Genomic DNA, 21,605 nt, shown 5'->3' on the forward strand with positions numbered 1-21,605 from the left:
ATTTCATATGCTTCTAGTCACTTCTCTTTACTTCGTCGTAATGTCTATGTTTCTGCCCCATACAATGCCACGTTCCATACAAAGCACTTCACTAGCCTCTTCCTTAGTTCTTTTTCCAGAAGTTCGCAGAAGATGCTCCTTTTTCTATTAAAAGCTTTCTTCGCTATTGCTATCCTCCTTTTGACTTTCTGGCAGCAGCTCATGTTACTGCTTGTTATGGTAATAATAGTTATAAAATGCTTCATAACGCGTTTCTAAGTAAAATAACATAACAACTTGTTTTCCATTACATTGAAAAATAAAGGCTAACATTTGCAGTACAAAAGTGTCAAATAATGGCCTACTTTTATAACGAAGGTAGATAAAAACTTTTTATTAGTGTTGTGAATAAAGCCATTGTTTAAGTTGCTGAGGACGGTAAAATATCATCAGTACGGTTTTAGACGTACGCCTAATAGATCGCCTATTGATCAGATTTTTTGTATTCGACAGGTATTGGATAAAAAATGGGAGTATAAAGGTACAGTACATCAGTTATTCATAGATTTCAAAAAAGCATATGACTCGTTTAAGAGAGAAGTATTATATGATATTCTTACTGAATTTGATATTCCCAAGAAACTAGTTCGATTAATTAAAATTTGTCTCAGTGAAACGTCCAGCAGAGTTCGTATAGGCCAGTTTCTATCTGATGCTTTTCCAATTCACTGCGGGCTAAAGCAAGGAGATGCACTATCACCTTTGCTTTTTAATTTCGCTCTAGAATATACCATTAGGAAAGTTCAGAATAACAGACAGGATTTTGGAATTGAACGGGTTACATCAGCTTCTTGTCTATGCGGATGACGTGAATATGTTAGGAGAAAATCAGCAAACGATTATGGAAAACACAGAAACTTTACTTGAAGCAAGTAAAGCGATAGGTTTGGAAGTAAATCCCGAAAAGACAAAGTATATGATTATGTCTCGTGACGAGAATATTGTACGAAATGGAAATATAAAAATTGGAGATTTATCCTTCGAAGAGGTGGAAAAATTCAAATATATTGGAGCAACAGTAACAAATATAAATGACACTCGGAAGGAAATTAAACGCAGAATAAATATGGAAAATGTGTGTTATTATTCGGTTGAGAAGCTTTTGTCACCTAGTCTGCTGTCAAAAAATCTTAAAGAATCTATAAAACAGTTATATTATCAGTTGTTTTTTTATGGTTGTGAAACTTGGACTCTGACTTTGAGAGAGGAACAGAGATTAAGGGTGTTTGAGAATAAGGTTCTTAGGAAAATATTTTGGGGCTAAGAGGGATGAAGTTACAGGAGAACGGAGAAAGTTCCACAACGCAGAACTACACACATTGTCTTCTCCACCTGACATAATTAGGAACATTAAATCCAGACGTTTGAGATGGGCAGGGCATGTAGCACATATGGACGAATCCAGAAATGCATATAGAATGTTAGTTGGGAGACCGGAGGGAAAAAGACGTTTGGGGAGGCCGAGACGTAGATGGGAGGATGATATTAAATGGATTTGAGGGAGATGGGATATAATGATAGAGACTGGATTAATTTTTCACAGGATAGGGACCGAAGGCGCGTTTATGTGAGGGCGGCAATGAATCTTCGAATTTCTTAAAAGCCATTTGTAAGTAAGTAAGTAAGTAAGGACGGTGAAATAAGGACCAGTTTATAAACCAGTCATGGATAACATTTATTTATAATGAAGTTCAAAACGATGTTTAACAAATAAAACAAACACAAAACAAGGTGTTAGTTATTGATGATGGTATAACTAATAGAAACAAAGATTATGTAAAGAGTGAACATTGAATTAATGGTGCATATCTTGAATATTTAAGAGATTGAATTTGGAGAAGAAATGTAAAAGTGAGAATATAGTGATGGAGAAGAAATATAATAGGCCTAATGTAGGTGAGGTTGAGAGGGTATGTCATAAACCAAGTGTAAGTGGATTTAAAACGAAATTGAAGTTGAAGATGGCGAAAAGAAGATGTTAAAACAAAATACTAGAAGAATGTTGATGTTAGATGTTTGGATGAAAAGGAAAGAAGAGAATAGACAAAAGAGACGATAGTGAAGGAGGAGGCTGGAGACCCTCACAGTGCAACTGATGTCAAATTATCGCGTAATGCGCGCTGCTTGTTTATGTGGCTGGCTTGATTAGGCAGCGGGGCTAGAACACTCCTGCGAGTGGAAGAGAGGGGAAAACTATTTTTAGTGCGGAATCTCGGAGCACACTCTGCCCCGGTGGAGACTTTATTGGACGAACCGACACAGAATTTTGGCTCGGTGTTGCGTCGTATACGAGTCTTCTGTTTAGTTCTGTTCGCCCGCTGGGAGTCGCGGAAAGTGTCACAAGAAGTCCACGCAAGCTCGTTTAGAAATGTTTCTTTGTTAAAACGTGCAACATATCTTGTGATTCTGAATTTATGTGTTCTGCCGGTTTGTGCATGGATTACGTAATCACTAAATAATGCGTGTGTTTTCGATATCCCAGAAGAACTGTGCCTACATTCAACACGCTGCATTGTGTTAAAATCCTACAGTCGCTGAGATATTAGATTCAGTCCTTGTTTGGTGTTATTATTTTATTTTTTATTCATGCCTCGTGATATCAATTGTGTTAGTAGTTACATCCATTTTCGGCAAGTGAGGTGTTTGATCTCTGAGGCTCATTGACGTCAAATGTGATTCTCTTTTAATTTTCCTTAGTACATAGGCCGGCCCATCAGAGAACGGTGCTTATTTAACTGGGACTAATGGGGATTCCATCAACCAGCTCGCCTCATCCCCAGTTTATTAATTATGCTCCCTTATCAACATAAAATAACAATAATACAGAACTTTCTTAAAATCAAACCTTAAAAGTGTTTTAAAAGTTTAGAAAAGGTAATATACTTTAGTGACAGACAGTACCGTTTCAACACTGGTGTAATATCATCAGTGTCTCTTGAACTTGATGACAGTACACGGTTTCGAAACGGAACTGTCTGTCATTTGAGGTATATTACATTTTTTAACACTTTTATGACCAATTTCTCCAAGAAATGTTTAATTTGGCTTAACTGATGTTAAATTAACAGGTTATTTATTTTTAACGGTTTGTTGATATATTTTTCACTTCTTCAACATCATTTTCTTTAAAACAACCAACACTTAACTATAACAGTCGTTAACACTATTTTAAACACTCAATAGCAGTTGGTAATGATTTTGAATATGTAAGGAAATTTTTATTGGCTGATAATATTCTTTAAATTCTGTATTGTAGAGCAAGTCATGAAACATGTATAAAATCATAACCTGGTACAGTAGGCCATGATCGATAAAGAAGAAGACAAATGAAAGTTGTAGCTAACTACTATTGAATAATATTATTACAAAGTAAGGTTATACCACAGGCTAGTATATACAGTCGCGAAAGCTGAGTTGTGAGGGTATTAGGAACAATAGACTGTGCATGTACTGTTTCGCATTCTCTGTGATGAGGCGATAGTAGCGATCCTAGTGGTTAGAAACTATCTATGGATGCATATTTACTACGTATTGAGCTTCGTGACTGTATATACTAGACCAGTGGTCGTCAGCACTCGCTGAAATGTGCAAAGAGTAAGCGGAGCCGTCCCGTGTGCACCGTCGTGCAGCAGGAAGAGGTAGAGACCATACCCGCTAGCAGCTACGAGTACACCATGGTGCACTGTGTTCTCCGCGGGGAAGAGACACTAGCCCCAGGGTGCTCTCTGCTGATGACCTCTGTACTAGACTGTGGTTATACCACAGCTTTTTTTGCTGAAATCCTTTTAATATAATACTCACTGTATATTTTGAAACACTATTGGCATTGGCTAAACTTTTTGAAAAGAGCCAGTATCATAGAATCAAGAGTAAATAGTAGATACTGAATTAGAGGAAATGGTATATTTCTGTTTATAGGAAAAGCAAGTCTGGTTTTAATTTCTTTTAAAATTTTGAGGCCTACGTGTTTTGAAAATCTATATTGTCACAAATTGAATATCATGCATAGTATATAAATCATCGTTCCTATGTTACATTGCCACATTAAGATCCCATATTTTCTAAATATTCAATATATAGTCTAAGAGCTCGGTATCAAAATAAGCAGCCAATATGATAATCAATTTACTTTTGAAGATTATCTTCCCTGTATAAGCTTTCCAAAGTGTCTTTTTAATGTTATGTTAACAATCATTCACGAAGCATTCCTTAAAGAGAGATATAAAATATTATTTTCACAACTTTTGTTTGAACAGTTGTGGTGTCATCTGCCATATTTAACTATCTGTCAAATGAGTTAACTGTCTAAAATCCTACAGATAAAGTTAACAAACACATAACAATCTGTTAAGCCAAATTAGTGTTGGAGATATGAAAAAAACTATTTACAGTTTAATATTCGTTAAATGTTCTAACAATACTTGGAGAAACCGGCCATTAATGTTTTAATTGTAAGAAAGTTTCATATTTTTATATACTATTCAAGTGAACAACAAGGACAAAAATGTAGTGTTTGAAACCCGTAAACACTAAATAAGTAAACAAAGATATAAGTGAAAGGTAAATTCTTCATGATCACCATATCACAGCCATTGTAATTAACTAACGACACAAGGTTTTAATTTTATCAATGAAAATGAAAAGCTCAAGCATTATTTAGTAAGACTGCTTTGCAAATAGAATATTAAGTAAATTATTCATACATTAAACATAACACATACTATTACTGGATAAAATATTTGAGTTGTTTACATCGTTTCATATTTAAATCGATCGATGTCACGGCTTATTGCATCCGTGAAGAAATAAAGTAAATATACTACTAGAGCCATCTAGTGTTAATTACGTATAACTGACTGCACACGAGTGACATAGCAACGGAATAATGGAAGTATTCACTCTTATTACAAACACGTTTAAATGAGATAGCTGCATGTTTTTATGCAAGAAATACTGCTAGTTTATTTTATTAATATTTTTTGTGACTTATAGAAAAAAATAACACATTCAAAACTTCAATTTTTTAAGAGAATAAATTAAATATTTCATAACATGAATGCATAGAAATATCTCACTATGTTTTGTAAATGTAACCAAAGAAAAAAGAGAGCTTAAAAAATTGAGATCTTCTACTGAAAATTTGAATTTGAAAATATATCTAAAAAAATAGAAAAAAAATAAATAAAAATAAAACGCTAAAACTATTTAGAAGTTTAAAATTTGGATTTTGTTAGTCCTTTACATAGTAAACATGCTCTCAAAATTTGGTTGAAGATGATTATGAAAAAATTGTCATTTTTAGATTGAGCGTCCCCTTGAGATGGAATTGGAATACGCCCAAGCCCTGGAGGCATATGAGCAACATAAAAAATAACATATGTTAGCAAAACATGTGAATTGTATTAAACATAAAAATAGCTAAATTTGTTACAAAAGTAATAGGTGTGGCTGAAACAGACTAATAAGGCCCAAATTGTGATTAAGTAATGGTCATTATGGTTATTATTGAGACAGAATTATTATTAGATAATAAATAAAATTAAGGGATGAAATCATTAACGTGGAAATTTAATAAGGAAAAAAATAAAGGAATTAAACACCTTTCATGTCGTGAACGAGCCTCCATTCTGATCTTATATTTTGCGACAATCTGTGGAATTAAAAAACGAAGAAGGAAAGAGAACATCATAATTATGAATATATAATTATTAAGTAACGAAGGAGTAAGGAATTTGAACGTCTCACAGTGGTGTACAAAACTACAGAGGTGCACATTATTATTTACATTGTCTGGGTTTTAATATCGTCCAGGATAGCCATAGGAAATAAAACAATGTGAGAGAAGCATACACGTCTGTGAGCTGTACTACACGAAACTTTAACAAGAACTGCTAGTTGGTGGGGAAGTAGATACAACGAATCAGGAGAAGGAAAGCTTCGTATGGATTAAGTGATTTTCTATTACATTTGTACAACGTAAACTGCAATCGAAAAGTTAAATGCAAATTTGATGCCAAATGGTCTTTGAGTAGAAGGAAAAAGCTATATATTATTTTTAAAATAAACTGAACATGTAAAAATGACGTCAATCGGCATAATGCTATGTATCGTTCAAGGCTTATACATAAATAAGTTATTTTTACAACTGTGAATGCTACATGTTTATTCAAAACATAAAAATGAATGAGGAAAATATAGTAGAGTATTTCGATTGTCTAAAGTAGCCACCCTGTTTATCGACACTAATATTAGAGGCCAGAGAGGCAGTTATTGGTATTGAACACTGTGTAGACTTCGTGCACATTACGTCATTAACATGCTCTTCAAGGCTGACAATGCTCGTTTAGGGCGGTGTTTCCGAATTGGCTCCCAGATTAAAATGCGTCATCCGAATTGGCTTCCAAATATTTTCGGATGTTACCTGCAAAGATATGCAATTCACGTCCGAGTAGGCTTCCACAAGTTGATGATTTTTGTGATTATGTGTTAAAGACTTATATATATATATATATAGAGTCCTCGAGTTTCCCACCTAAAATTTGGGCTGAATTTTCGGATTCTATTTACCGTACGACTAATTGCTGTGAGTCTTTCCATTCAAACTTGAATTCACAGTTCTATTCCGCTCATCCCAATATTTTTAATTTTATTGATGTTTCAATTAGTCAAAATAACACGCAAATCAAACCGAACAGCAAGAAGAAATATAGAAGTAAATCACAAAATAAAAAATAAAACGTTCTTAAAACTCTTACGGAAGAATACAGACGAGACGTAACGAGACGGATTCAGGTTTTAAAAAAATGAGCTATAAATTTTACCACAAATTTAAAACAAACGAAGCTATTGATTTTCTGATTTACTGCAACAACATTTTTAATCAGATCTACGTAATGTACTTAGTCCTATGTCTGTTAAACTGGGAAGGAAAATTCTGAAGCACGTTAGTCTCTTTGAAGCCAATTCGGATATAACCGGGAGCCAACTCGGATTTTAGAATTTTATAATCTAGGAGCCAATCCGGAAAATGGGAGCCAATTCGGATGCACGCGTCTAGGGCAAGGTCCGTTATCTTGGATGCAATTCTTTAAGCGTTGTAAGTGATTCAGGTCTTACCTACCAGGTGACTTTAGTCCTATAACATTACTTATCAGGTGACAATAGTCCCATAACATCGCCTACCAGGTGATTCTAATTCCATAACATCACCTACCACGTGATCCAATTCCCATAATATATCCTATCAGGTGATCCTAGTTATTTAAGTGACCCTAGTCCCATACCATACCCTACTAGGTGATTCTAATTCCACAACAATCTACTAGGTGGGCCAAGTCTTATACTATAGCCTACTGGTTGACCAGGTGAGTCTAGTCACATAATTTCGCCTGCCTGGCAGCTCTAGTTCCATAAATTACCAAGTGACCTTAGTTCTATAACATTACTTACCAGATGACAATAGTCCCATAACATCACCTTCTAGGTGATTCTAATACCATAACATCACCTACCTGGTGATCCAATTCCCATAATATCACGTACCTGGTGATCCTAGTTATTTAAGTGATCCTAGTCCCATGCCATACCCTACTAGATGATTCTAATTCCATAACAATCTACTAGATAGTCCAAGTCCTATACTACTACCTACCGGTTGACCAGGTGACTCCAGTCACATAATTTCGCCTGCCTGGCAGCCCTAGTCCCATAAATTACCAGGTGACTTTAGTCCTATAACATTACTTACCAGATGACAATAGTCCCATAACATCACCTAACATAGTTATTTGAAGGGTTCAGAACCATAATGGGCCAAGCGCCATTTACTAAAACCGTAGAAAACAAGGATTAAAATGAAGTTATCACCATAATTCAATGGAAACATATAACAAGTAGTATAAAGTATACACAGTAAAACTAAATGATATGCTAATCTTCATTAAATTATGGTATTCACTTAAATTTAGCCCTTGCTTTCTCCGTTTTTAATAAATGGCGCATGGCCCACTATGGCTCTGAACCCTTCATTTAGTCTTGTAACATAACCTACTATAATAATTTTCACACGACTTAGGTCTAGTTCATATTGTACGTCTCATTTTTTTTTTTTTCGTGGCTATAGTATTAAATCTGGGCATATGTAATATTTAAATTTCCATCACTAAAAGTGACTGAGTCTTAACGATAGAACTGAGCAAATTTACTTGAAACCGAATGGCGCGTGTTGTTCTGGCCTGGTCCTCGTAAACTAGATCGCATGAAAGGAGTATAGGTGACTTTAGTCTCATAAAATAACCTACAGCATGGACCAGAAAGTTCGATTTGACTCTCAATGCAAGAATATCACAAGCAATCCCAGTGGGACATCAACGTCTATTATGCAACACTACTCCTGCTCTTCCAGTGGAATTAAAAGACACAATTATTCCTTTTGCTTCCTGTGTTAAAAACCTTGGAGTTTTCTTCGATACGCATTTAAACTGGAATAACCAAGTAACTCATATTATCAAAAAAAGTGCTTTGCATATTACATTCCTTAAACAGCATTCGAAAATTTCTCCCGCTACCACTCAAAAAAATACTAGTGGAAACAATAGTAATGCCCCACTTTGATTATTATGATTTTCTACTGACTAACCTCAATGACAAAAAGCGCAAAGATTACAACGTGTTCATAGTTTTTGTGTTCGCTTCGTCTGCGATGTCCGTCGCTCTGACCACATTATCCCATCCTTCCAAACTCTAAACTGGCTGCGGCTTAATGAACATAGAAATTTTCATTCCCTTGTTCTCCTTTTTCAAGTCCTTCACACCTCTACACGTACCTACCTTGCCTCCCGTTTCAGTTACCTGTCATCGTACCACAATCTCTTCACACGCACGCAAAATAGCCGCATACTGGCCATACCAACACATAAGACATCATCGTATTCATCATCATACACAATCTCCCTCTCGCGCTTGTGGAACACACTACCCAGTGACATCAGAAACTGTCGGAATTTAGCAGTGTTCAAAAACAAACTCATTAAGCATTTTCTTACTGCGTAAAGTAGGTTTAATTTTTACTTAAGTAAAGCATTCTTTCTTTTTTCTTAACTTCTACAACAAACTGTCGAGTCTTTATTAATCAGTTAATCTTTTAGTACTTTGATTTTTATTGTATTTGTATCCTTAATATTAATTTTAATTATAATTGTATTATTGTATTCTTAATATTGTAGTTGTAATCCCCTGGTAGAGGGAAGAGAAGGCATCATGGCCTTATCTCTGTCAGGATAAATAAATAAATAAATAAATAATTTAATTAATTAATTAATTAATTAATTAATTAAATACTAGGTGGCCCTAGATTCATAATATTACCTACCAGGTGATTAGATGGCCCTAGTTCAAAACACAGTGATGTCAACGACAGCGCAAGCGTCCCTCAACGCCCATATGCGTTGTTCAGAGCACATACGGCACGCAGGTACACGTCACTGATGAACTCAAAGGTTATACATTACACATTGAGGAAGAAGTCGTTCAGTAAGTTTTAGGCTGACTAGACTCTTGACTTCTTATTAGTGAAAGAGGAGATAGTGTTCTTTGTCTGATATATGGAAAGCATTTACTTAAAAAGAGAAGCAGTGTGAAACGTTTGAAATTATTGGTCGATCTACATAATGATATATTCAAATTTTGTTGCTTTATTGACATTAAATTGTAATAAATATATGCGTACATGTAGTGCGGAGGTTCTCTCTCACTGCATTGCTTTTACGTTTACAGAATAAAGTACAAAAAGAGTATGTTGCTAATAGCGTAGACTCGTTAAGAGTTCTGTCTAAAAAAATTGTCCAAACATGTCGTCCATCAGTTTTACAATGTTCCTACCATTGTGATGTCCTTTGGTTATGTCGATGAAAAGTTCTGTCCAAGTTCTTTGAATTGCGTGAACAGGGCCAAGTTGGAAGTTCGCTTTGCCGGCTAATAAAACCAAAGGTACGAATAGTTGCGGCGCAAATTATTTCTATACCTATTTGGCAGTACATACGTATGTGAGTAATTTTCCTCACTTATGAACCTCATAAAACCAAGACTAAGATCAAGATTATCAGATGATATTACGCGTGCTATGTTATGTCATGCTGCAGAAGATAACATTTCGCCGGACATAAGGTTGGTATCGGCAAAAACCAGTAAAAGCACTTCTGTATTAGACGAGAAGTGAGGAGTTTAAATTTGTTTCTACAAATGTGATGTTCATATAATAATAAGTAAGAAACAGTTACATAGCAATTAATTAGGTAGGTCTCATCATCTAAAACCGCTAAGATAAAGAAAATATTATGTTTGTTATTTGTTGTAGGCCTATTATTTCATTTCTCCATATGCAGAATGTCCCATGATTTCTTTCAATTTTGTTTAGACAAGTTTAAAACAGGAAAATTATTTTATACTAATTGGATTATTAAATAATTATATAAAACTTAATTAGATTCTAGCTATTATCTGGAACTATATAAGTTAAGGAGAAGTTATGTTCATTATTTATTGTAGTTTATTACTTTATAATTCATTGCATTTATTAGAGAGGTGCATTCTACAAAAAATTTCCTGATTTCTTGTTGTCTTGTATGAATTTATATTTTATCCGTTACTTAAAAGCAGTTTAATTCATCTTGCAGTGATAGGCCAATAGAGTTCATTTTGCTCACCCCTTCTTGCTCACTCCTGCTGCCTGAAGAACATATTCATGACAACCAGTGAGCGCCTGATCGCACGCAGAATCGTCAAAGTGCTTTGACCTTGACATCGCTGTCATAACATTACTTGCCAGGTACCCTAGTCCCATGACATTACCTACTAGATGACACTAGTTTCATAATATTACCTACTTGGTGACTCTAGTCCTATAAAATTACCTACTAGGAACACCAATCCCATAAAATTAACTACTATTAACTATTAGCGTTTGATGTTGGGCTATATATGGAATCCTTTGTTCTAGTACACAAATTAAACGTTCATTATGTTCACTTTATTGCAATAAACTAACAGATTGACGCAATTAGTTACGTTTTTCTATTTCATTTCATTTTAATAATTATTTTATCGCGTAAACTCTTTCAGAACAGTTAAAATTCGAATGTCAATAAGTTGTGATTTATATACCTTACATTATTTTTAAACTTCATTTTCTCACAAAGGCTCTTGTATACACAAATTCCCAAACACGACTTTAACGCTGTATGGAAACCAGAGTAAAAATCTGACTTTCGTCAAAAGAAAGGGCGTGTTTTGTCGTAGGTAGAAGGCCGGCTTTGTGCAGATGCCATGTCACCAGAGACTGCGATACCAATATTTACGACCAAGTGTGCAGTGAAAATGGTGAAAATCAGAGAGGGAACAAATTCTCGTAGGAATTGGCTTTTAACACAAATATGCCTCTTGAGAGTTTCACCACAAGTTGACATTTGTAGTCTTTCCAACCTGACATTAGGTGGACACATGGACAGATACGCGGGATATGGGGTTATCCCATTGTGGAACTTCCATTTATGACACGAAATATGATTTTATGAGGTCTTCACGTACCGTATTGTTTCATGTTGTCCAGATTCTTCTGACGATCTTCGTATTCTGGTTCATGAATTTTCTTACAAACTCTCCGGGTATTTTCAATATCAAGAATATGTCAGATCTTTACTGTCTTTACTTCACTAATGAATCGTTGGAGCCATCTTTGCACTACCCTCTCATTGATAGCACATTTGTTTTTACATCTTGATTACACAACTTATAACACTGTATCACTTCGGAATATACTATATATGATAAGACTTCCTTGTGTTAAATTCTAACGTACCTTGTTTACATGAAATTCTCAACATACAACTCAATTTCAAAACACACACACTCTTTGACTCCTCCTTACACAACACGAACACACCCTCACAGGAAACAAAACTAGAGGCATCAAGACCAGCAACGACCAGTTCTGAAGATGACCCATAAATAGATCGAAACATGTAAACAAAGTACGTTAGAATTTAACACAAGAAAGTCTTATCATACATATTCCGACATTTGTTTTCTTCTTCACAGATTTTTCGAGCCATGACAGCCGCTCTATAATATTGTTTCCATTGGTGTCGCAATAAGACACGAATTCTTGACTTTGTTGCTCCCATTTTACCCTCATTTTCTAGTTATAAATATAATATTCCTTGCCATCACAACTGATACTAACTTGAGGGAACCAGGTAGTGATTGATGGTCAAAAATCCGATTTTTATTTTGTGTTAAAAGAAAGTAAAAAAAAAACTTGCTCTTTAAAACAATATCCTAAATATTGTGGGGGGGGGGTATTTCTGCAGATAAGCCCTTAAATTTGGCGGTGTATGTAATTCATATATCTTTCTTTATTTAAATGCATTATTCCATAAGTTAACATTTTTCAAACTTAAGTGCATTTTTCTCTGAAACTACTGAAGCATTTTACTTGAAACCTTTACAGTGTTTTCTGTAGCCTGTGTTATACATAGTAGACCTACGGGTTTAAAAACATCACGCACATAACACGAGAAAAAAATATATGCACTAAAAAAAATTGCAAAAGATATTAAACGAAGTTCAATATTTTTTTCTGTTTCACTAGAAGTGAAATATTTACCTAAATTTTGCTACAGAATGTACAATATATATTATTTGATAACTTTAAAAAATACAAGATATATGAGTGAAGATTGTAGCAAGTAATGTGCACCTGAAGAATGAGGTACACTTAGCAAAGTGGGAAAACAGGTTATTAGTTATAGCTTTTCTTTTGCACTTGGATACGAAACTAATTAGTTGTCTTATATACCACTGAATTCAGAATGATTGAGTGTATAAACAGGGCAATGTTTACTCCACTTTAAGCACTAAAAGCCTAGAAATTTTGAACTAAACTTTTGTACTGAAATTTTTTTAATCGCACAGGCATCACTACCCAATCCCCTTAATAGTTATAATTTTAGTAATTTCATCCACAAAAATTTTAATGAAATTAAAGAAAGATAACGGATGGAAAATCCGACTAGTAGAGCCCAGCCGAGCTGGAATCAGATTAACTCTGTACAGAGTATAACTCAACGCCTGACTGCAGAGTTAGTACATTCAGCTTCTGATTAATATAGTGAAATACGAGAGTATCTTGATAGCCGAGTTGCGCTTGCAGTCCGTTTTGTTTATGCTAACGCTAACCGATTCTTAGGTTGACTGAAGCTGTCGACCTCTACAACAAATGTAATGATATTATTACTTCATAAAAAATCTCTCCACACACAATCAATCCAGGATTGCATATCAGCAAATAAGTTAGTGAGTATTCAGAAAGAAAAAAATCCTAAATATATGGAAGTTAACTTACTGATAGAAGAGTTTTGAGTGAATATTTCAAGTGGAATGGGGTGTATACAGGGTGTTAAAAAGTATCCAATAATTTAGGAGGTGCTACTACATATAAAAAAAAGAAAATATTGTCTAATAAACATGAGTCCTAGAACACATACTTTCTCGGATCTGAACACTTGTTCATAGGATGTGCTCAATGTGACGTCCATTCATGGCAATGCATTCCTCTGCCTTTCGGCGTAAGGAATCACGCATTCTTTCATTTTTTTTAACATTAATAAAAAGTCCTGATAACGATCCCCAGTTAATCTCTGTGGTAGCACGTATGGCCCTATCAACCTATCACCAAGAACGCCTGCCCGTAAATTAATTGAGAGTCGGTGGTGATGTCTTCTTTCTTCAACTGCATGGGGATTTTCATCAGCCTACACGTGCTGGTTACGAAAATTCACAATATCATCTTTGCTGAACCCCGTTCATGTCCGCAACCAGACTTTTGTTTTCAGTAAGTCCTTGCGACATATCATTACTCCATGCCAAGGGTGTTAACTACGGTATGATTATCTGGTAGTCTTCTGTCTTGTAAGACAGAGAAATGCATTGCCATGAATGGACGTCATATTGAGCACCTCCTATGAACAAGTGTTCAGATCTCAGAAAGCATGTGTTGTAGGACCCATGTTTATTAGACATTATTTTCATGTTTTGATACATACTATCACCTCCTAAAATATCGGGTACTTTTTTTAAAACTCTGTATAAGTTAGGCCATTCTGAAATCAGGGCAATGGAAAACCCACACAAAAATGTAGAGTATTTCTCAAGGAGACTCAAAACAGATCTTTTTTTCTTAAAATTTATTTTCTGCTACACGGTAACTGTTCTACAACGACTCATGTAATATGATGTTCTTAGCTAATATTTCGTATGATAAAGTCGAAAAATTTCATTTTAAGTTACTTGTAAAAAACGTACACTAAAAGAAAACTTCCTTGTGCAGTAACAGTGCATAAATATCATTTTGCGCCCTGCTATGAAAATGTTCAAACACTCATAAGGGTCATTAACCCAGATAAGGAAATATGGGTTTCGCCGTATGAATCAACAGATGTAACTGGGAGCTTCGAAGGCCATATTATCACGGAACCTTTTCATCTAACAGTATGACGAATGTTGAATGTTATGTTTTATTTAACGACGCTCGCAACTGCATAGGTTATATCAGCGTCGCCGGATGTCCCGGAATTTTGTCCCGCAGGAGTTCTTTTACGTGCCAATAAATCTACTGACATGAGGCTGTCGCATTTAAGCACACTTAAATTCCATCGACCTGGCCCCGGATCCAAACCGCAACTTTGGTCATAGAAGGCCAGCGCTGTACCAACTCGCCAACCAGGTCGACCAGTATGACGATGTACACATCTCTGATATTCCACATTTTTAGTGTGTACCAGTTATTTTTTTAGGTTTAATGGAGCTTTCTATGTACAAGCGATGTCTAATAAAAGGAAGAAATGTTTCATTGGAAACACTTTACAACTTGATCGTTGCGTTCAGGCGCGGGTTCGATTCCCGCTTGGACTGATTACCTGATTTGGTTTTTTTCGAGGTTTTCCTCAATCATAAGGCAAATGTGAGGTAATATATTGCGAATCCTCGGTCTCATCTCGCCAAATATCATCTCGCTATCACCAATTCCATCGACGCTACATAACCTCGTCGTTGATACAGCGCCGTTAAATAACCAAGTAAAATAAAAAAAAGCAACATGATCGTCAAATGTAAATTGTATAAAAACCAAAATATACAGATTTACCGGTACAGCAATTCTATAGTTTCGTGTTTATTTTAAATTTAAATTTCAGTTTTGGTGTTATCACATAATTTTTTGAAGCTTTTTTCTCAGAGTAGTACTCTATTGTATAGGTCTTGACTGTATGTAAAATTATTTTTAAACCAACCATTTACTGCAAGAATTGTTTCCAGTTGTATACCATTTTATTTATTATGTCAACGGACTGTACCTCCACATAAGATACACGAGGGAAACGGAAGTACCTAGCACTCCTTTCCGTATCTTCAAGCATATAATCACTGCATATATAACTTGTGTTTAATGTGACCAAGTACTCAGTTTTATTTATTAGACAACCTAATACATTGAAAAAATGCTATTTATTATTGAGCTTGAGAGAAAGAAAGACAGAATTGCACTTGCTCAGCGACTGAAGTGCATCCTAAATATTAATGCGATATCTACTTGATTTCTTTCACAATGCAAACGTGCTGAATGAAGCATAAAGAGTTTCTGACTGCTTTCTTCATATTACAGCATTATGCGATGCATAAAAAGAAGATATGAATTGTTTTAACTATGTCAGGAAATATCTGAGTGGAATCAATTCAATTTTATTTTTACTATGAAAGGAATCAGAAGTGGAAGGCACAGAAAAAGGGAGACAAATTAAAGTGGCGTTAAACAAAACAGTGCGAAAGTGATTTTTCTGTTACCGGCATGACGGAAGTGTAGACACAGAAGAAGAAAGTTGAAGATATTCACAATACTGTCCAATTTCAATTTTCATATTTGATGCCAAGCAACGAATAATGTAACATCTTAATAATTTAAACATTTAAGAAAAGTGAGAATATTTCATTCACCATTGTTTGTTTCGCTAAAATTTTAAGTTACGTATATTGTAATATTTCAAAATGGGTTAAGGAAAACTACTAAATTTATTCTCTCTAGTTTCGTAGTAAATTGTACCCTTATACTAATCAAAATTAATAATTAATTATTTTATTTATAACTTCCATAAAGATTTAATGATAATTCCATTATTATTCTCTCTACTTCCATGTAGAGGAATTATCGGACCACATATTATGACAGTAACAATACTGCACAACAAAAAAATCAGTGTTAAAAACTGTATTCTGTCAGATCAGTTCTTTTCATAACACATTCAAGACTATTTTGTAATCTGAAATGGTTTTCTTACGAAACAAACTTTAAGGAAACAAATTTTCGATCAATTTTAACAGAAATGTTCTATATTAAGAGTAATCTCTGAATATTTCTTACAAAGTTAGTTCAGTAAAATGTTGAGCTTTGGAAATGACGAGAAAATAATTTTCGCAGACTAATAACTGTGAATTACGAAACGGTTATTTTCCTTTAGGAACTTAATGTACTCAGTAACATGTGAAAAAATTAAAGAAAAGTGTATGTGACACTGAAATGATATCCACATGTAGCGACTCAAGAGTGCCAGCTGTTTCATGGGTGAACTCGACAACAAAAACATCGAAAATAGTTAAGATAATCGAATTACGAAAGAAACGAACGGACTTAAGTAAAAATACTTGTTTCAAAGTTAAACATTACGAAGTGTGACGTTATATGTTAGAATTATTTTTCAAAAGAATTAGTCTTTTTTAATTGCAAAGTTATAATATCACATTACATCGAATTGATTTTCACTAAATGTATTACGAATATAGAAAAATGGCATCCTTAGAGTATAAAGTGAGATATCAGAAATTTGCAACTGTGGAAGTGTTTTTTGTACCATTGCTGTCAATTCTCGCCTTCTCTTCCATAATTTCGGGTGTGAACTGTGGTATAATTTATGACATGAACCACGGGGGAGCACTTACTCGTGAAATCGAAATTAAGCAAGGTAAACTGATAGGCGTGAGACTAGAACCCACGTCACAAATAAGACTCCAGCCTGTGGACGTATTCTTGGGAATACCGTATGCAGCTGCACCAACCGGCTCGCAAAGATTCATGCCTCCAGGATCTCCTCCGCAATGGATGGGGACGAAGTTGTTTCACAATTTTGGACCAGTGTGCCCGCAGAATTTGCCAGATCTGAACGAGAAAGAGAAGAACAGGATGCCAGAGGGTCGAGCCAATTACCTCAGAAGACTGTTTCCCTACCTCACAGAAAACCAAAGTGAGGACTGCCTATATCTCAACATCTATGCTCCAGCTCAGAAGGGAGGTGAGTAAAAAAGGAAATATTGATTATTATAATTTTAAATTACTACATGAAATGTTCAACTTTTTGTTTTTGTACTTCAAAGTTTAAGCCAGCGGTGACCAAACTGGGTACCGTGATTACATCGTGTAATCGAAGACATTCATACGGGTAAGGGGAGTTTCCTGTACATTGCTCTCTGTCTCGCTCACGTACTGAAGGTAAGCAGTGTCGGTACCATGTCGTTCTATAAACCCTCTGTCTATACGAGCAGGAATAGAAGGTTTCGCACAGAATGGAAAGAGGAATTTATTCGCTGTTCTGTCGGAGAAAATGTAATATGTTGCTTTGCTCTACGGTTCAGTTAGTAGTAGCATATAGAAGCGACATTACAGGGCATTACGCTGAATACACAGGCATAACAGGTACTATTATTATTATTATTATTATTATTAATCACCAAGTGTTACCATAGTTATTATATCCGTCCCTGAATATATAGGCCTACAGTCCACACTTGTGGAGTAACGGTTAGCGCGTCTGGTTGCGAAACCACGTGGTTCAGGTTCGATTCTCGGTCGGGGCAAGTTATCTGGGTGAGGTTTTTTCCGGAGTTTTCGCTCAACACAATATGAGCAAATGCTGGATAATTTTCGGTGCTGAACCCCGGACTCATTTCACCGGCATTATCACCTTCATCTGTTTCAGACGCTAAATAATCTAAGATGATGAAGTGTCGTAAAATAACCTAATAAAATAAAAAAAATATAGGCCTACAAGTTCCGTTGAAGGATTAAATAATTACTAGACTACGCTATATCTCCATTTTCTTTTTAGTCTTTTGATGATTATTATAAATTATTTACTGCTTCTTGATTTAATAATAATAATGGTAATGGTAATACTAATAGCAATACTGATAGCATTATCATTAGCAGATGTAATAATAATAATAATAATATTAATAATAATATTGATATAGGGAAATTGATTCAATATTACGTGCTAGTGTAGTAACGAAACGAGCTATTAAACTCCAAGAACTGAAATCAGCCATAAATCATCGTCATGAAGAGAAAGATGACATAAATAAATGTAAGGAAGCCAGCTATCTAGTGGCGAACGAAATAGTTCCTTCTCTTAAGCCTTCGAACGAAGGAGAGTTTAATAATAGCTTAATGATCAAGGTGCCTGAAATAATTTGTCCAATGAAAGTTGTTAATTAATTTTGAAAAACTGCGCTTTATAGACTAAATATCCAGAAGAGAATTCAGGAGATTTCTGATTGTGTTCATGAGGAATATTAAAAAAAAAATATATCTATTGATGACTGTAGTGACATTACTGATACAGCAAAGCTTGCGATTTTTATTAGCGGGTTGATGAAGAACTCAATGTTAGTGCACGAATCACCACTGGTTGTAGTTTTCATGCCAAGTACCTCTCTCCCGTCTCTTTACTTCATAGACTGTCTCTCGCATGCAATCACTGCCGTTCCAGTTTTGGTCACAGCTGGTTTAAGCACTGTGGTTTGTTCATGTACAGAGAAATAGTATATGTTATTTAATGTACCAAAGTACATATCATATTTCCATGCAGATATTCTGCGTCATCGTATGGTGAAAGAGTAGTGGAACGGAGAAAAATTCTCTCCGGCACCGGGATTTGAACCCGGGTTTTCAGCTCTACGTGCTGATGCTTTATCCACTAAGCCACACCGGATTCCGATCCAGATTGCGCATCGAATCGTCTCAGTTTAAGTTCTGCCTCCTGGGTTCCCTCTAGTGGCCTGCCCTCTGCACTACGTCATAGATGTCTATGAACGTAGGACATTGTGCACATACGTGCGGAGGTGCACTCATGAGTGACTGATTGGCCGAGTTCCGACGGAATAAGCGCCGTCTTAAATCACAAAGTGGTTTACGCATATCATATATATTATTTAATGTACCGAAGTACGTATGATGTTCCATGCAGATATTCATAGACATCTATGACGTAGTGCAAAGGGCAGGACACTAAGGGAACCCAAGAGGTGGAACTTAAACTGAGACGATTCGATCCGACACCGGGATGGTAATCCGGTGTGGCTTAGTGGATAAAGCATCAGCACGCAGAGCTGAAAATCCGGGTTCAAATCCCCATGTCGGAGAGAATGTTTCTCCGTTCCACTACTCTTTCATCGTAGAAAAATAGTATCATGTTTACTGTGGTTTACCTGCGTTCCTCTTTAATTTCTATCTATGATCTGAAGCATGTCAGACGTCTTTAGGTCTTTCACTCTTCGGGTAGACATCTTACGTTACAGCGATCTAACATTTTGATGCAAAACTATGTGCTTGTAGTCGGCACAGTAGGAGGTCAGCCGCTCGGTAATGATGTCCAGAAATATTGTAGCGTTAGAATGGCATGTAACTCTTGAACACATAAACAAAGCGAATGAAAGTATACCATAATGTAAACAGGGGAGTCCCGTAAGCGCAAACATTCCCACGAAATCGGTTGGACTCTCAAGGTTGGCAACACGGATGGGACAAAACATACCTCGATAACTGCATTCAGGCGACCATCTTATGCGCATAAATCCGTTAGATCTCAGCAGATCGTTCGAGAGCTATAAGATCGACTAAGGAAACACGAAAAAATGATTCGAGGTTAGTTGGATTCTCAACTTCAGAAAGTATGTATGAACTTTCAAAATAGAGCCTACGTCGAAATTGAAAACTTGAAAATACAGAAGCGGAGACGAGCACAAAAGGAGAAAAGGGCATTCTAAGGAAAATAAACATAGCAAAGTGTTCCTGATGAACTATAATGTTATCTGTACTAACAATAAAACTTTAACCAAAATTTATCTGGCAATTTTCTCTTTTGCAAAAATAATTGGTGATAACATATATGATTAATTATCCTGAAACCAGAAATGGAATTTTTGACATTTTTCTATGTCTGACTGTATGTTTGTTACCTTTTCACGCGATAATGGCTGAACCGATTTCTATGAAAATTGATAATATCATCGTTGTTCCTGCAATAACTCTTATGTGAGATATTTATCGATTTTCAGATTTTTGCTCTATTAAATAACTTAAATAGTGATACAGCAAATAATACAATCTCCTATGTGTAATTATATTTCTTTGTTTCGAAAGTGTAAGAATTCACAGTCTCCTATGTACGGCTGCCATAGGATGAATAAATGTGTTTTTCTTCCTACTGAAAAATGTTATATTTTGCAAGTAAGAGTTATTGCAGGAACAACAACGATATGTAAGATAAGTTACTTCCCATTTAGATTTCAGACTATATGGCATTCAAATACTTTCTTTAAAAAGGGGGGGTTATAAGGAGGCCTGAAATCAATAAATCGAAATATCTCACTTATTATTGATTTTTTAAATAAAAATATTACATTATAAATTTGCTTTAAAAATGTTTCCGAAAATTTTGATACGACTAATATTTAATGGAATATGTATGTGTTTTAAACATTGCCTTTTATATCAGTGCGCCTCAGTCAATCATACCCTACGAGTAATAAAAAGAAAACAAATGACTGCATTTATTTAAGTCGGCCTTGGAAATTAATCGGAAGATATTCATTATACCAATATAATTTTATTTTATGATATTTATGTGTGTTTATCTATGCCCATATATACATACAGAGTATTTATGTTTGTGCGAGATCGTGCGTATTTGCTTGCTTTCCGCATAAAACCAATACGCGGTAAGTGTGAAATACCACATTCAGTATTCCCAACGTAACACACATAACAATTTCCCTCTTCTTACCGCTTAAGCGCCACATTTATTTGACTGCTTTAGGCTTTTAACATATTATTTTTAGAGACGTTTAACATAGTAATAATTATAAATTGGAAACTTACCACTGCAATTTCACCTAAATTGCACTGTTAATTATTGTTTTTAAATAGCCCATTTGCAAAAATTAAGTAAACTCTACTACTCCACAAAAGTTATTGCATTCCTGATGCAAGTAACATTAAGGAAGCCGTGAAAAAATCAACAAGATTCCAGATGCCGATGTTATTACTGCAATATGTTATATAAATAATATTGTTAAAATATTAAAATGAAAAATAAATCATTACATAACCTTACCGTTTGTTTTAAGTTCGCATTTATAGACTGGGGGGAAAAAAAGACAGACGTATATTACGGCCTGCTGGAGTA

The 21,605-nt window shown here is 35.2% G+C and overlaps 1 protein-coding gene across 3 annotated transcripts in view; it reads left to right on the forward strand.

Annotated features, from left to right (window-relative positions):
• Positions 1-2,287: 2,287 nt before the first annotated feature.
• LOC138713609 (uncharacterized) overlaps positions 2,288-21,605 on the forward strand; it is a 625,997-nt gene continuing 606,679 nt past the window's right edge. For 2 of the 3 annotated variants that reach the window (XM_069845831.1, XM_069845833.1), the window contains exons 1-2: positions 2,295-2,466; positions 15,755-17,432. In XM_069845831.1, coding sequence (XP_069701932.1) covers positions 16,910-17,432 — 523 coding nt within the window. In that variant the 5' untranslated portion in view covers positions 2,295-2,466; positions 15,755-16,909. Of the gene's footprint in view, positions 2,467-15,754; positions 17,433-21,605 lie in introns of all 3 variants that reach the window. The other variant, XM_069845830.1, reaches the window with a different exon arrangement.

The sequence above is a fragment of the Periplaneta americana genome, chromosome 14, assembly GCF_040183065.1.
Source record: "Periplaneta americana isolate PAMFEO1 chromosome 14, P.americana_PAMFEO1_priV1, whole genome shotgun sequence".
In the NCBI taxonomy this organism is placed as follows: Eukaryota; Metazoa; Arthropoda; class Insecta; order Blattodea; family Blattidae; genus Periplaneta; species Periplaneta americana.